Source organism: Helicoverpa zea, chromosome 20 (assembly GCF_022581195.2).
Source record: "Helicoverpa zea isolate HzStark_Cry1AcR chromosome 20, ilHelZeax1.1, whole genome shotgun sequence".
Lineage (NCBI taxonomy): Eukaryota > Metazoa > Arthropoda > Insecta > Lepidoptera > Noctuidae > Helicoverpa > Helicoverpa zea.
The window spans coordinates 4,533,139-4,551,326 of NC_061471.1; the positions used below are offsets into that span (position 1 = coordinate 4,533,139).

At 39.5% G+C, this 18,188-nt stretch overlaps 1 protein-coding gene across 2 annotated transcripts; it reads left to right on the forward strand.

The window, feature by feature from the left end:
• The first annotated feature begins 2,112 nt into the window (after positions 1–2,112).
• Positions 2,113–17,895, forward strand: LOC124640151. 2 transcript variants are annotated; one of them, XM_047177814.1, is made up of 2 exons: positions 2,113–2,722; positions 16,412–17,895. In XM_047177814.1, the coding sequence occupies exons 1-2, from the start codon at positions 2,413–2,415 to the stop codon at positions 16,618–16,620; spliced, it is 519 nt and encodes a 172-aa protein (XP_047033770.1). In that variant the 5' UTR covers positions 2,113–2,412; the 3' UTR covers positions 16,621–17,895. The 2 variants fall into 2 exon arrangements, with proteins under 2 accessions (XP_047033770.1, XP_047033769.1); XM_047177813.1 differs by lacking the exon at positions 2,113–2,722 and adding an exon at positions 8,301–9,170.
• Positions 17,896–18,188: the final 293 nt, after the last annotated feature.

Genomic DNA, 18,188 nt, shown 5'->3' on the forward strand with positions numbered 1-18,188 from the left:
CTAAATTATTCCAAATGTGAACTCTTTGTAACGGACAATACAGACAGACAAGACATATTTTCCAAATTTTGTGCAATAGCCCCGGATATCAAATTAATTGACAAGAGTTCTCTTTGTCTCCTCGGTTCCCCAATATTTGAAAATTCATTCTCGAATTTTATTCATGATAAAATACAAAATTTCAATCATATTTCGGACAGGCTACTCCAAATTAACATGCACTCAGCTATCACAATCATTAGATATTGTTGTTTTGGCCCAAAATTAACGTACTATTTGCGTGCTTCCAGTCTATGGAAGCACACAAATCTTTTGGAAAAACTTGACAAAATTATTAGACACACATTAACATCAATTTTAAATGTGGCCTTGGACGACCGAGCCTGGATTCAGGCTACTCTTCCCGTTCGCATGGGAGGGCTTGGCGTCCGCAAAATTTCAAGTATTAGCCTACCGGCCTTTATATCCTCCGTCCATGGTACTGAGCAATTGACCAGGAAAATTCTTCCTATCACACTGGCCAATTGCGAGGTACCATGTCTGACTGAGGCTGTAGAAGTGTAGAGGCTTGGAAAATCACCTGCCCGAATACTGATCCACCCGTCAACCCGTCCTCCCAGAGACAGTGGGATGAGCCGCTCTGCAGAGTTATACGGAATAATCTGCTAAATACGTCAATTTCTTCTGCAGAGCGAGCGCGCCTTCTGGCTGTGGGCGAATGGGAGTCGGGTCTATGGCTTCTGGCACTTCCGTCGTCAAACATAGGCACATTGTTTGACGACACCACTTTCCGGCTTGCTGTTTGCTTGCGTTTGGGTGCTCCGTGCTGCTCTCCTCACCGCTGCCACTGTGGTGAAGCTGTCAGCAGCCTTGGACACCATGGCTTGTCGTGCAGCCGCAGCGCGGGACGATTTGCACGGCATGCGAATATCAATGACATAATCCGTCGTGCTCTTGTTGCCGTAGGCGTTCCAGCCATATTAGAACCCAGTGGTCTGGCACGCGACGATGGCAAGAGACCAGACGGTATGTCGTTGTTCCCGTGGAAGATGGGTAGGTCTTTAGTATGGGATGCGACTTGTGTATACTCTTGCACCATCTCACCTTCCTAGCTCGGCGCGATGTGCTGGTTCCGCTGCTGCGGCTGCAGAGAACCTCAAACGGCGCAAATATAGCACCCTGGTTGGTAACTATACCTTTGAGCCGTTTGGGGTTGAAACCCTCGGGCCGTGGGGTCCAAGTGCTCATCTGCTTTTTAAAGATCTGGCAAAGCGACTTGCTGACACTTCAAGTGACCCAAAGGCTGGTTTTTATTTTGGTCAAAAATTAAGCATTGCCATCCAACGTGGCAATGCTGCCAGCCTCTTGGGTACACTCCCGGTGGGCAGCGATGAGGAGTTTTTTGATGCCATTTTTAGGGTTCCGTAGCCAAAATGGCAAAAACGGAACCCTTATAGTTTCGTCATGTCCGTCTGTCCGTCTGTCCGTCTGCCACAGCCGATTTACTCGGAAACTATAAGTACTACAGTGATGAAATTTGATGGGAATATGTGTTGTATGAACCGCTACAAAAATATGACACTAAATAGTAAAAAAAAGAATTGGGGGTGGGGCCCCCCATACATGTAACTGAGGGATGAAATTTTTTTTTTCGATGTACATACCCGTGTGGGGTATCAATGGAAAGGTCTTTTAAAATGATATAAAGTTTTCTAAAAAACATTTTTCTTAAAGTGAACGGTTTTTGAGATATCAGCTCTCAAAGTCGTAAAAAGTATGTCCCCCCCCCTCTATTTTTATAACTGCGGGGTATAAAATTCTAAAAAAAATAGAGGTGATGCATGCTAATTAACTCTTTCAACGATTTTTGGTTTGATCAAAGTATCTCTTATAGTTTTTGAGATAGGTTGATTTAACTGTAATTTACGGAACCCTTCGTGCACGAGTCCGACTCGCACTTGGCCGGTTTTTAGTTGTATATATGTATAAATAAGGCTTTTTTTTACGTCATGTAAATATCTAGATTTAATATTATATGGAATTTAAATAATAAAAAATATACCTATCCATCCAAGCTCACAAAATTATCTATCCTAATTTACCAGTTTTTCCCAATGGACGTCCTCGAATTCCTTTCCGTCACTCAGTGTTGAAATTGACTATGACACGGTAAACATACCGTGTATAAAATGTATTCAGGCGTTGGGAGTAGAGAGCACTCGTAAATCTGCGACGTGTGTAGTGGGTCGGCGGGAGTCAGCGTGGCGGACCGCGGACGTCGCGGCAGGACAGCGCTCGACCGCACTCACTCCATCCGACCGCGGGTACTACACGTGCCACTCGTCGCTACGGATCATTTATTTTTTGACGAAAACCTTTCTCGATCAGTAACATGTAGTTAGCGACTGCAGGATGTCGGTTTGTGGTCAAAATGGTCAGGCTGAAGAGGACAGCGCGTCGGAGGAAGTGAGCCCGTCGGCCACGCGCGACATTTACAAGCAGAAGCCTGCCAGCAAAGTGGTGCGTGTGCTAACCGTACTGGCGTACCTGCTGTCAGTGTCTCTGGCAGCGATCCTGTTGTCCGTGTACTACGTGTGTGTGTGGCGGTCGCCGGAGCCGCCGCAGGAGACGGGCGGCGAGGCCAGCGCGAGGCGCGCCAGCCCCCTGCACCACCACCACCGGCTGCACGGCCAGCACTCAGTTCACTCACCATACATTTATGGTAAGTTCGATTCGCAATAATAATTTATTTACTAAGGTACATCTAGTGTGTATGTACCTACTTATGCGAAAATTATATGAATTGAGAAACGCAAAACAGAGGTATACTACAAAAACAAATTAGTAAAGAACATTACCCTAATGTGAGAAACTTGCTGAACGTTAACGTTAACCTAGTAACGTTCGAACTTGATTTTGATAATTTCACGACAAAAATCAACAAACTGCAAATAAACTTGATGGACTAGGTACGTACCTACTAATATTGCGATATCAAAATTAATACTTGTATTTTGGACACGACTAGCTGAAATAGTTTTATTTTACATTAGGCAATTTGTGTAGGCATGTAGGTACATTTCTCTAGGGGTATTGCGCGGTTTCAATTAATTACTTAATTGAGTGAATTCACCAGGTATAATTACTTAATTGTCGTAAGGGATCGCCGTGCGCTGCACCATTCCACACATTGCTCTATCCTGCATAAACCAATTAACCAATAGCTACTAAATAGTCGTAAGTAAAGTCGATTTATATGAAAGTAAGCTTTTCTAATTCAAGATGTGTTCACCATCAGCATAAGGTAGGTATATATTATATTTTATTCCATAGTAGAAGAGTTCGCGTTTGTTTGATTAGGCCATGTGGTCTTCAGCTAAATATAACTGAATCCCAAACCGTTGGTGGCAATGACTTATATAATAAATGCAGGTAAGTTTATATCGTATTCATATCTGTTTTATACATCTATCACTGTACCGTTGATTACTCAAAATACTCAATAACTTCATGAAACTCTGGATATATCCATCAATTTGAACTGGTGATACACGTAGGTAACCAGGATACCTAATTTCTTTAATTACGAATCTACTCCGTATTACATAATTGCAGAAAGATTTGGTCATCATGACATAAATCGATTTTGTTTGCTAATTATTGATTTTAGATAAAATGCAATAAATTAATCAGCTTATTAGGAAGACTGATGGAACTGTAATACACGACACCTGAAGCGACATGGTCAATAAGTACCTACCAGCCTAAATACATTTTTGCATAATTTCATGTAAGAAAAAAGTTAAAACCCTTGTATCCGTTCGGTTTCATTTCTAAAACGGATTTTATGGTAAATCTTGAATAAACATCTTGTGCATACCATCCGTAAATCTCAAGGAAAACTTTAGCAGTAAATCATTTGCCGATTTTACGATTCCGCCCAATTTACTTTTTAGTTCTAATCTTGCCGTGCCTGTTTAAAACAACAGAAGTGGAACCGTCCTACAACATCCGTATATTATTAGGTTTTACACGAAGGGTTTCCTGTAATCCAATTAGCTTAACCCAATTGTGTCCAAAAGTGAACATCAATTACCTCATTTTGTTGACTTTATGTTGGCTTTGAGAATATTTACGTGTTTATTAACAAGGTTTGGCTATATACTTAGTTTGGCAACGATTATTTACACTCGATATGTTTACATTAGGTTAGATATAGTGCACCGGTAAACGGAATAAGTAGTGGATACCTACTTAATTGTAATCGGATAAATTGTGCCGGACGCCACTCGTCGTAGTAAACTCTATTGAACGTCTTACGTACATATGAGCAGGTTCGAAACCAGGCGAGTGGATAGGTAATTATGAGACTAGACCTCACGCCACCACGGCTCTTTCAACCTGTAACCGACTGTAAGCAATTTTTTGGATAAAATAAAACAGCGACTTTTCTACAGATATTAGAAATTTTCCAAGGCTAGTTCGCATAACACGTAAACGTGGCAATCAAAGATATCGTGCCTATGTTTGCCTTTGCCTTAACATATTTAAGACTAGCTTTTGCCCGCGTCTTCGTTCACATGGAATAGTGACTTCCGGCAGATTTTTTGGTATTACCCACATAGTTCCCGATCTCGCGGGATAGATGTCGCTGAATGTCCGGAATAAGCTTTATTTTTATTGTTTGTAATAACATCTACCCTAAGACCTTTCTGAAGTTCCAAACTATGTCTGTACCAAATTTCACACAAATCGGTTCAGTAGTTTAGGCGTGAAGAAAAGACAGATAGGCAGACATACAGACAGAGTTACTTTCGCATTTGTAATATTAGTTTGAATTTCTAAGCCTATGATGGGCACAAATGTAAAACAGGAAGCCCCGATACTATTTAATAATATATAGCCCCGATAATAATATTCTAGATTTGGATCTCTAAACAATAAGACAATTCAAAAAGTAAATTATTGTTATTTTGTGTTGTGGTCAAATATAATTGTAGGCCGTGCTACGCGCTACGCCGCGCGCGCCTGTGACTACGGCTAGGGAAGTAGAGTATTGTAGTAGTGAATTTGATTTTTTTTTGTGTGATCTTTTTTTTTTTTTTTTTTTGTATTGCTAAAATACTTTGAACTGCCAAATCTTTGAAAATCAATATCTTTTGTACCCGGCAACCAAGAAGGGCTATGTTTTTTATATTGTATTATTAATATATATGTATTATTATAATATCACTCAAAACTCAAACAAACTAAAAACTCAAACGTTTATTCAAATTAGTCAGAACAAAAGACAGCCCCCAAAACGCCCGCCCTTCGCCACTTCCTATGTGTTTTGGCTGGGGAGAAGAAGTGGCGGAACAAACTCCCCAGCAACACATGTCTGTCTGTTAGGTTAGAAGAACCATTACAATAACCTTTACAATATGGATCTACAACGGTACTACAACGCTAGGCAATAACACTAGGTACACTAGACGTGACGTAGGGCAGTTTCGAGATGTGCGCAGCACGACGACTCGACCAAGACTCAATCAAGACTGAGCTCCGCGGACGCCCCGCCGACCACCACGACTCTGCCAAGCGCGCCAAAATGTTGTTTCACCGGAAACGCCACCAGAGGGCGCGCTTGCGTGACGTTTAGTGTCCGTACTATTGACAGTCTCCGACATGTAATACAATATTTATAAATAATATTATATTATAAAAATGTATTTTTTATGTACTTAGGTATGTTTGTAATAATCTATATTCTTCAACTCGAAACATTCATAACATACATCGAAACTACGGTTGTTGAGGTATCTCCGAGAGTCCGTTATTGGCTGCTTAGAAACACTACTGCAGAAGTCAGAATTTTGGTTTGCTCAGGGCGGCAGTGCCGGAGCAAGCAAGCTTTGGGGTCGTAGCAAGAATATATAAGACCAAACATCTTACTAATCTATCGCAACTGAGAGGAAACACGGAGAAAAAAACAGTCAGTTCGATTGTACAATATGAGTATTCGTTCTCAGCTTTTATTTTAATTTAATTTCAATTTAATTATATTTTATACAATGTACACACTATACATATATACAAACTTAAACTACTTATCTTTATACAAAACTAAAAATAAAATACTATATACAAAATATATAAAAACATAATATAAAAGAGCATCGATCAGGCGTCGAAGTATTCCTCTGCATCACTGTCCTCCGGAAACGTGCCCAGAAGACTGGCTGCATTGCCACGTTGAATGGCAATGCTAATTCTTTGTCCAAAGAATAAGCCAGCCCTCTGGTCACGCGAAGCGTCGACAAGCCTTTTCGCGATGTCCTTGTAAAGTAACCGCGAACTCGGGCCCCATGGTCCGAGCGTTTCGACCTCAAACGGCTCAAAAGTATAGTTCCCAATAAGGTTACTATACTTGCGCCGCTTGGTGGTCTCTGCAGAAGCAGCAGCCGCACCAGCATGACCTGCCGTGCAGGGAAGATGCGATGGCGCCAGGATATCGACGCACGTTGCATCCCACACCAAGGGCCTACCCAACTTCCATGGCAACAACGTCATACCATCTGGCCTCTTTCCATCGTCACGTACCAGTCCATTAGGCTCTAACACGGCTGGTACGCCGGCGGTGGAAAGAGCACGACGGATAATGTCGTTAATGCTGGCATGCCGTGCAATACGACCAGCACTTCTGCAGCACGACAGACCATGGTGCCCGAGGCTGTCGACGGCTTCACCGCAATGGCAGCGATGCGGAGCAACACAGGGAGCGCCTAACCGTATGCATGTAGCGATGCGGAACGTTGTGTCATCCAGCATAGTGCCTATACTAGATGACGGGATCGCCTGTAACCAGAGGCCCGACTCCCACTCTCCCACAGCCAAAAAACGGGCACGCTCAGCAGCACTATTACACGTATTTAATAGATTATTCCGTATAGTGCTACAGAGCGGCCCTTCCCATTGTCTCTGAGAGCAGCGGTTGCCGGGCAGATTCGTATTGGGAGTAGCCATTTTCCAGGCATCCAGCGCATCGGTAAAACACAGTACTTCAACATCAACCAGTGCAGAAAAAGACTATATTTATCTGGTTAATGTATCAGTACTGTGAACCGAGGAGAGGAATGCCGGTAAACTAACACTTGAAATTTTGCGGAATTTTGTTCTCAGCACAGTACGCTTCAGCCTGAATTGATAAAAATCTCGAAATGTACCTACTAAACATTTGTCAGCAAATCCACCTTCTTCGACCTGTAAAGATTTCTCAATCGAAAAGGACCCTTATAGTTAAGAGATAAAGTTGAAAATCTATTAAAGAAATAAGTGCCAGATTGTACTTATGTACTATTAAGTAATCTGAGAATATAATATATGTATGAAGAAAAAGGAGAATTTTAATTTCTCTTCTCTGGCATTGAGTGATACTGGATTGACTTGCCTTTTTGATTTTGATTTGGTAGTTATATTTTTTAAAGACTTGGTGCTTGTTAAAACTAATTGATTCCTATATCAAATACTGAAATACCTACATACAATAAAGAGGAAATATTTTTTGTTTGTTTTATCCCAAAGACTCCAAAACTAGTGTTGAAGCGATTTGAAAAATTCACGGTTAGGTTGCAAAACTATCCCGGGTAACATAGGTAGGTTATATTTTGTCCAGGAATGGGAAGTAGTTTCCCCGGGACGCGGAGGAAATATCTTCTACTGACCACTTCTTGGTAAGTATTTTACCTAACTACATGCTTAAAATCCCAATGTGCTATAATTTCAAACGAAGGTACTTTCACATTCTTGATTAAGATACAATAACAAATATGGTTTTATAAATATTTTGTACAATTAAGGCAACTGTTCTAATTAATTAGATGTCCCATGACAAAAATCGCAACGTCCGTAGCACTGCTACGGCGCGCTACGAGTGTTACGATTTTTAGCTAATACGTACCTACGAACAACCGGGCCTAAGACAAACATGGTAGAGATAGCGTAAAACTCTATCAGCTGTTTTAAATATCTGCATTCGTTTTCTCCATTTCATCATCCTAATTTTGTATGAACAATCCAAAGAAATAACATTTTATCGGTTGTGTACGTTCGGTTTGGGAAACTTACCTAAAATTAAATCGCGGTCAAGTGAAGCTTAGGTATTTCAACATAACGCAGAGTTGTTATTGCAAAAAATAAGAGGAGTTGCATGTTATTGATCTGAGCGGCGGGCGGCGGCGGCGGCGCGGCGGCGGAGCGGCACACGCGGACTCGTCGCCGCCGGGCCGCCCGCCCCCGCCGCGCGCCCTCGCTGTCACGATACACCATGAGTTACATTCTCGTAAATTAACTTTGTTACCTCGTCATTATTCTAACTCTCATTCGATACAAATAACGAGGTGCGAACCCTCTTCACCGACACGCTCACGTCAACTCGTGTGTGACTTTGTTTTAATGATGTATCTATTTGAACTGGAATAACACAGTGACAACTAGTGTTTGCAATAAACTGTAGTACCTATTATAACATTACATCGCTTCAAAAGAAAACATAATGCTCGTTAACTGAAAACAATGAAAGTTCAGGGACGGTTCTATGACAGACGATTTGCGATCGTATGGCTACGTCAGAGGAACTGGAATAGATTTACGTATACCGAGCGTGAAATTAAAGGATAAACAAATGAATTCTGAAGCGGGCGCCATAATAATGAAACAGCAGTCGGCATCAGGAGGTGTCAAGCGGCAGACACGGTCGACGTGACCTGGCACGGTAACTCGGCCGCGGCGCATCAGGAGAACTGGGCCATATCAATAAGCGTGTCCCAGTTACCTGGATTTGTCGTCGGCGGTGCGGCAGTCGCGAGTGGTGGCGGCGGCGATGTCGGCCAAGTCGTGCACGTCGGGCAGCGTGCGCTCGTGCGGCGGCTCCGTGCGCCTCGGCACGGCCGCCGGCCACGAGGTGGTGTTGGACGCGCTCTACGAGCGCAAGCGCGACAAGAAGAGCGTGCGCGTGCTCACCGTCATCGTGTACGTGTTCTGCGTGTCGCTCGCCGCCATCATGCTCTCGCTCTACTACGTGTTCTTCTGGGAGCCCAAGGACGCGCAGTACGCGCAACGCAAGGTGTTTCACACAGTAGAGAAGCAAACCAGCACCACACCAATGCCCACATGCTTTATGCCCCTCACTGGTACGTCACTCCACCGACACGCTTCCCTCTTGACCCCACACTCGTGTTTTGTGTACACACGGACTCGTACAGATACGTATACGAGATATTTTCAGTATCGTTATGTGTATAAATAAGGATGAGCTCTTTATAAATGTTTATCTCCCCAAGCTTAAGAATTACTTACTTATATACAAAACAGGAATACTATAGTAGTTATTCGAATTAGAAGCTTCAGGTAAACGTACCGTTTGTAACACTTAGTACAGTTTTGGTCTAACGTTGCTGCACATCTTTAAGATCATCAAAAACATGATCCACCCATCCATCCTTCGAGCCTTTTTCCCAACTATATCGGGGTCGACTTCCAGTCTAACCAGATGTAGCTGAGTACCAGCGCTTTACGGAGCGACTGCCTATCAGACCTAAACATTATCCATGTTGTCCTAAGTACTTAATCTCAGAATATTTTCTAAAAACGTTCTTTATTGTAAGTAGCTATGTCAATTGTTTGTTCACTTTCGTCCGTAAGTGATTGCTACTTAAAACTAACTTTACCGAGATATCTAAGAAAGATGGAGTAATTAACGTGTCGCGGTAAGTCGCGGCGCGGCGCCGCAGGGTACGTCAAGGATGTAATTCGCTTCGGCTCGCTAAGCATTATCGTTAGCGTTGATTCGCCCACACAAGATGCATCCGATTCTACAATGTTAGGTCATATTATAATATCTACCTACTTGTTAATTCCTTGTATTTTTGTAAGTGATCCTGACTGTGCAAACAATTTAAAACTAGGTGAACTACGTCTAAAATGTATCTATGAGACTTGCACTATGATGCGAATTCAATGCAACAATTGAATTCGCATCATAAAACTGTATTTGTATCGCACTTAAGTCAGTCAATGAAACTCTTTAAATAAATCATATCTTTTTTTTTAACGACGTCAAAAATCATCAAATGACCCCTCCCGCTGTGGGTTAGCAGCGGAGAGGGAGTGTCAGACTCTTACTGACTAAAAACCGTCGTGTTCCGTCAGGCCTTTTGTGTACCAGGGCCGCGGTATCTCTTTCGAACAACCCGCAGCCCAAATAAATCATATCTTCACTGGACATTTGCTAAACAAAAAGTAAAGCCTCAAAGGTTTACATCGCTTTCGGAAATGCTTATTTTTAATTGCCACCAGTATCTATAGGGCTGCGTCGTAGCTGTTCCAGTAGCGTTTAAATGGGTGATGATCTTGTAGGATTTCCTCTATGTCTCGGCAGATGACAACTGCGGAAGAGCCGAAAGGTAACCGTTTTAAATCGTATAATTATTATGTACCTATACGTAATAGTTATTTCTTACTTTACCGCCGCAGGCGCACAAAATAAAACGAAGTAGGTACTGAAGTCTTCATTTCAGCACATAAACATAAATTCTTTGCTGAATCTCGCGCGACAGATTTTATAGTCTTTGTTAATCTGAAAGTTTGATTTTACTACGGCAACATACTCATAAAATTAATTTGATTACCTCGTAAATTAACAAATCATTAGCTTTAAACCATCATTGACGCCAACTCATTTGTTACAAAGTTAAATGGGTAGGTAAATAATAGTAGTGTTGAAAATCTAATGTTTTTAATTCGTCATTATCCACTGCTTAGCCATTTCTCAACTAGGTATGTCGAGGTCGGCTTCTGTGTCTAACTGGATACAGCAGTTTCAATGAGGTTTTACCACGAGCAACTGATCTAGTAGTTAAATTACCCTAGCAACTCGATACCGCTTGGTAAGATTACCAGCTGGTAGTCAGAATTCCAGCACCAAAGTACCTATTCATTTTACGTTTTCCGGCTTCTGCCTGCCCGTAACCCGACAACTCTTTATATAAAGATGTTGATAGGTAATTCTAATATGGTATTCCTTAACGACTATCTAAAATATATTACAGAGCGATGACTTGCTGCTCAGAAGCCCGTTTAGCCTGTAGGCAGACTTCCATCAAGACCACACCACATGCCTTCCTGAAGAGTGAGGATGCGGCCTCCATCTTGAACGTTCTCAAACATTTTCAGGGCCTCAAGGGCTTGAAGTGCTATGCGCGCGTTGCTGTCTGATGACCTGCAGAAATGTGGGGTGTGACTCCGTTACGTTAGCGACCACCTAACGACTAGTGACAGTTTTGACTCCAACTGGGTACCGGATGTAGATGTGACGGACGATGGCAGCACCTGATGTAGAACCAGTCGGAGTCGTAGGAAGCCGGATCCTTGAAGCGACCGGTCTTTACCAGGTCCATATGTTCTGGCACCATGACCTTGTCTGCCTTTTTCAGATGGGCAGAGACGGTCTAGACGACCTTGTGCTGTCCAACATCCTTAAGTGTGGCAAGCGGAAGAAAGACAACAAGTACCTACACGACTTTCTTATAAATCTTTTATAGGGTCATATCTCAGAAAACCCCACCAGAACCCACCCACCAATTTAGGGTACTGCTTCGTAAATATTTAGAAGGGTTTTGTATTATTCTTTGATTTTGTATTTGACTAACTGAAGAAGCTTCACAATATTGTTTTCTGAGTACAAATACAATTCTCATGATGTTCGACACGGAGCGTCGCTCGGTGCTGGAGTGTTCGTGCAGTTGTTCTAAATATAGCTGTTGGTAGTCACAATAACTCGCACTCGGTTATTCACTGATCATGTTTATAACATATAAATCACATACTGTTTCTGCTGAATTGCCCAAAATAGCTCACGGCTTGGTGTTTAGGTACATACTAACGGTTATGGCTTAGGAGAAGTGCAGTATGGGAGCCATACCTATATACCTACCTACTGCACTATCTTCTAATGCTTACTTCATCTAAAACTGTCTCGAATTTTAATTAGCAGGTAAAAACCTATTTAATTTTTAAAACCTATAGCTTACTCCATTTGGTCTTAGCTAAGGATAAAGGGTCTAAGGATTTAAAAAAAGGTAAAACAATGCCAGGGGCCCGATTCTCCTAATTTTACTTAAGCGCCATTCGATTCACGTTCGACTCGATTCGACTGAGATCCAACCCAACTAACAATTTAACGTCGTTTAAAAGTTTAATAAACGTTATCTTAATTCCATCGATCGTAATACCTAAGTCGCACTTACGTTATAATAACGTTTACTAAACGCGAAAATGGCCCCAGTTATATGACCAACATTGTCGTATAACGGACATACTAAAGTCACAAGCTGACTTCGTTAAGTCATTCAAAAGTCGTATGAACGTTATGGAATTACCACTTTCGTTGCGCAGAAGTCGCATCATAACTTTACAACGGCTAGTTTGTTGTATTGTCGTCATAAGGGCGTTTTTGAATGATTAAAACGTTTTATTTGAGTCAAGGAACAACCTGTAAAACTTATTCATTTTTCTTGATAGTGACGCGGTGTTTGTGGTTTTGTAATAAAAAATACAAGGAAATAAAAGGTGATGAGTGTTATTTAACTTATATTTATATATCTCGCTAATAAATGTATCTGTCTCTCATGGCGTTTAGTTCGACTTGGTATTAAAGTTTTATGATACTATACCTATATGTATTTATTTCAGATTTTCATGCCCCCTCGCAATTTTGTGTTTTAATGATTATATTTTTATTAATAAAAATATTTTTATTTCTAAAAATGTAGGACATTGTTGCTTTTGTCACACAATTATCTCTTTACGACGTTTTAAAGACATAAAGTCGTATTAAGGTTATTTCAAGACCATGCAATACGCCATGACAGCTAGTTATCCAAGGATCCATTAAGGAAATCTCGATTTACTTTCCTTTTGAAAGTTCCACTACGTTTAAGTCTACTCCACATTTTTTTGCTTCCATTTTTCGTAGTAAACTTAATCAAATATTCCGTAAATAGAGCGGCCTAGCCGTTTTAAAGTCAAAAACTGACTTAAATGCGACTACAAGTTTGATTAAAGTCAGGGCATGACATTAAACGGACATCATGTAATATATATGTTATATTTGAGTATTAAATAAACAACCAAGTCATTTAAGAGTCTCCAATTGACCGTTGTAAAACAGGATAGTGATCGTTATATAAACGTCACTGTGAAAACGTTTATACAACTGCTACATTACATAGATGTCATATAAAGGTTTTCAAAGACCTAATTTGGTCAGTTCAAAACGTTTAATATACTATAACGTTAGTATGACTATTGCGTTGTCGTAAAAACGTTTTAGCTAAGACTGTAATATAACGTCGTTTAGTTTGGTCTTATCAACGTTGCTAAGACCAGCTTATTATGACATATTCGTCGCACTACTAATAAGTTAAATTAAAGACGTCTACAGGACCTAGTAGTCATCTCACTATCATTATGAGACTGCTATCCAACTTTATGTCGTATAAGTTAAGACTTATATGACGTTTTTGTTTGTTGGGAATCCCGACTCGATTACGATTGAAGTGTATGTGGCATTCCGCTATTTTTTCTTAGAAATAAACGTTTTTATACTTTTCTGTCATTCAATAATGAATCATTTTGTCTGCAAATGATTTACGATTGCAAAATGATTGTACAGCAAACTACCGTATAGACCAAAATCACCAAAATAGCAGACCAATCGCACACCAATCAAATGTCAATCGAATACGATTGGTCTTTTATTAGTAGCAGAATGCCCGATATGGTTAAAACTGCTATTGCGATCATATTGCGATTCGATTTCTATTCGATTTTGACATTATTAACTTAGGAGAATCGGGCCCCTGACCTAATTCTGATACTTACACAATAACAATTCTTTTTACACAGAAACATATAAAATAAATAGTAAACCTTATTATATAACCTGAGTTTATGTTTCTTATATTTTTAAACTTAATTTCTGTCAAGATTTTTGATAATTTTTAAGTATGTATGTATACGTATCTGTTATATACGTATATGTTTTTAATATATATCTACCTATGTGGGGGTAGCTACCTTTGGGGTATATTATGTGGGGGTAGCTACCTACCTACAGGTACACCTTACTAAAGGAAACAGGGCTATTTTGACACAGCAGTCCTTTTTAAGGTTCCTGTGGGATTGTTCAAAATAATCCTAATTCCAAAAAACTAGGAACACGCAATTTTATGCAAATGCTTTATTGGAGTGGTCCTTCTTACTTAAAATGTGGGCGGCAACCGCCCAGTAGGACTGAGCGCAGAAGTACGGCTGATACCAATTTATGATATCATGAAAAAGTTGGTAAGGCAGATGTTTTATTTGTATGCTATCGTTTAGCGCTAACTAGGTACCTAATACTTGTTCGGCGTGTTCCATCCAATGGTTGTCTCTGTTTATAATGGTCATCTTCTTTAGTTCATCGGTTCTTGGAACAAAAAAAAACTACTAAGATATCTCACAAATGACTTAGGTCGCAGCAATCTATGTTTTTTTAGAATACCTGTAGTACACTTCGGTTTATTTAAAAATGAATAAATAACGCATTGCACACATCACAAAACGATACTGCTCGCTTCAAACATCAATCTCACATGTTATATTTGTACCTAGTGGGAGTTCTAATAAAATAAACATTATGTTCTAATAAAAGATCGTGTCGGAATTTCGAAGTCGGTTGAAGTGGTTGCCTATTCGGCGGCGTCGAGATGCTCACATTCTTTCTTTTCTTTTCTCTCTTCTCTACAATCCTCGCTCACCAAGATATCTTCGGGAACGTTTTGAGTTTCTTGTTCCGAGAGGCAAACCTTGTCGCACTTCCTCATCTCTCCTTCTTCGTGTCCCTTCCCACACTACGAGCCGCTATGATGGATCGTTCACTGTTCGTGCTGTGAGACTGTGGAATTCCCTTCCACATTCGATACGCGAAAGCCCATCGTTGGGTGCATTCAAGCGACGAGTAAAGGAATACTATTTATCGACATGAATGATATTTATATTCGTATGTATATATATATATATTATATGTATTATGTTTATGTATTGTGTAGTTTTACTACATATATATGTTTAGTATATTGTTATTTGATATTTTTGTTTAGTTTTCAATGTTTGTTGTGCACTTTTTAATCTACCCTACCACTATCAAATCTCTCCATGGCTTTAAGGTTGGCTGTAAGAGAACCCAATTCTGGGTTAAGCTCGCCATTGTACATAAACTGTCTTTTTTTTATTTTTTTATTATGTATTGTTAAGTGTGCAATAAAGAATAGTGAAAAGATATGATGCCTGCCTACATATCTGCTTATCTACCAAAGGCGTACATAGGTACACTATAATTCTAACAATTTAATTGGGAAACTCAGGTAATCAATCATGGAATCGTAATGACCCGGCCCACCTTACTTGAAATCTTGATGTCTTGAATAAGGTGTTTAGCCATCTGTGCGTCACATAGGCAGTTAGTGTTTATTAGCATATAGGTATAGTATCTAATCGTAGGTTTGTATGTGTCACCGAAAAATAATAAAACTCGTGAATTAATTAACTTACTAAAATAATAGATGGCATTAACCACGTCGATTAAATTTCAGACAAAATAAAAAACGGCTTTGATCTTTAATATCAAGCTTAATATTGCACTTAGAACACTTTATAAAAAATCAAATTGTTCATTGTTTTACCTGCTACAATTTTGTTCTTTATACATTTTCGATAAAACGTATACCATTTTTGGAGATATTTGCAAAAAACCGATGAAAAACGTGAAAAAATTGCGCATTTTCAATTGCCAATAACTTGAAAAGTATTGGATTTTTCAAAAAACTTTGAAGTTAAGGGTAAGATGAACCTAATTCCAAAATTTCATGCAAATCGGTTCACAGTAAAAAAATTCGGAGGTAAGACCGTAACAAGTAATATTTTTCGCTTCAATGACTGCACTATTGTGGCATCTGTTTATACTATGGCGCGGCTGATTTGCACGTAGATTCGTGGTACAGGTTCGATTCCCGGATTTTGGGCCGAAATCGCTTTGTGGGATTTAAGTTTCACAAAGCAGCCCGGAAAGTTGTAAACACGATTTATAGTAATGTGAAAAAGTTACTAAGTCCAGTTCAGTCCGACTTTGACAAAAACTGAAATGGAAAAAAGAACTTTAGCCCTTAACCTGCAAACTTTTATTCTAATTCAGTGTTTTTTTGAAGTCACAAAAAACTTCACACGCATTACCAAGGTACCTGATGCTATGGCAATACATCTGATAGAGACAACAGTGATAATTAAAAAAAGGTAATTAAAAAGTAAAATAAAGTTACGTATGTTATATTTTCAGGAGGAGGCGATACCGAAGTGAATGCCACCGACATCGTTCACTCGTCGCCGGAGAACATCATCGGTGGCTTTACTGACGACGGGGTCACTGAACCCATCACGTATGCTGCTCCCAACGTCTCAGCTCTGTCTGACACCACGCCCTCGGGAATTCTTTTGAACGGGACTATAGATTTCAAGATTTCAAATGACACGGACAGTGTCACATGACGGTCACGAACTCGTAAGTTATAGAACATGGATACACAAAATGTGAAGGTTCTTCTGCTTAACAACCCCTACAGTTGTAATATAGAGGCAGCCTAATTTTAGTAGTCAGTTATGCAATGGGTTTTTTTAATCCATGTTAGCTTAATAACTTAGCATTTGTTCCCTTCACAATTGGGTGTAATAAGTGTTGTACAGGTAGCCATGTTGTTAGTTAATGACAAGGCACTGAAGGCACTAGCTAAGACATAGTTACAGTAACACCAATATTATAGTCTGTAACGTTATAACCGGCCGATAGCGATGTAAGTAAATGCCTGATTCCTATTGTCAGATGGTGCTTACGGGTCATTATATATCAACCTAAACAATACATGTGCAACATGTACGATAAAAAAAGCCCTAGCTATATAACACGTAAGTACTCATTTAGAGACTAATTAAATTCCAAATTAACTGTAGGAGTCAGGTGCAATCTAGTGGTAGATTTATAGATAATAGAGATAATACCCATTTAACAAATAATGAAGAAATCTTAGACCTTAAAATAATAAATAAATATTTTCTAGATCGATAGCTAGCTAGATCGTCTCAATGAACATCAATATTGTTAGAAGGTAGAGTCTGAAATGAATTGACTTCTTTCTGAACTTACTGAGCCTCACAGACAGCTCTAACCAAATAGGGGGATGTCGTTATCTGGTAGACGTGCGGAAACACTCAGGCGATGATTAAAATCAACTGTATAATGCAGGTCTCTTTAGCTACTTATAGTACCTGGCATTCTCCTTGCATATTCATATACGTAATATAATATCAAATGATCGAAGGCAGAAATAAATTGTTTTCAGCACACAAATTACCCTGTAGTGCAACGAATATATACTTCTTATTATAGGCACCATCAAGCTATTCTGCTATCAACATTTTTCATTCTATTTGATTTGTCACAGAAAGTACCTAAGTCATTGCAGATAGATAGAGTAAATTATGTAGTTAGGTATTTATATGCTTATTATAGGTACATACATATTATATGACTGCCTATAAAAATATATTGGTGTGTAATCGCATTGCGGTTAACTTTTATAGCTTTAGGTGTGTCTATTTGTTTTAATTAATTTTGTTCAGGTATGAAAGTATTTATATTTATCTATATTTATAATAGTTTTTGATGTTGTCTAAATGGATCTATAATTATTATTTTGTTACATGTTATTTTTGTTTAGTCACATAAGTTGTTGTCATTTATTAAATGCCTTTGATAACAATTGATAATGCTGGTTTTATTTTCCTTGAATCTTTGAATCTATACTAATATTATAAAGAGGAAAACTTTGTTTGTTTGGTTGTAATGAATAGGCTCAAAAACTACTGGACCGTTTTTTTAAATTCTTTCACCATTCGAAAGCTACATTATCCACGAGTAACATAGGCTATATTTTATTCCGGTACGGGCAGTAGTTACCACGGGACGCGGGTGAAACCGCGGGAAAACGGCTAGTCTTATATATTTTATTATTTTAGCAAGTCAATCAAAAATTATATTCATGCCATGGTAACCAGAAATG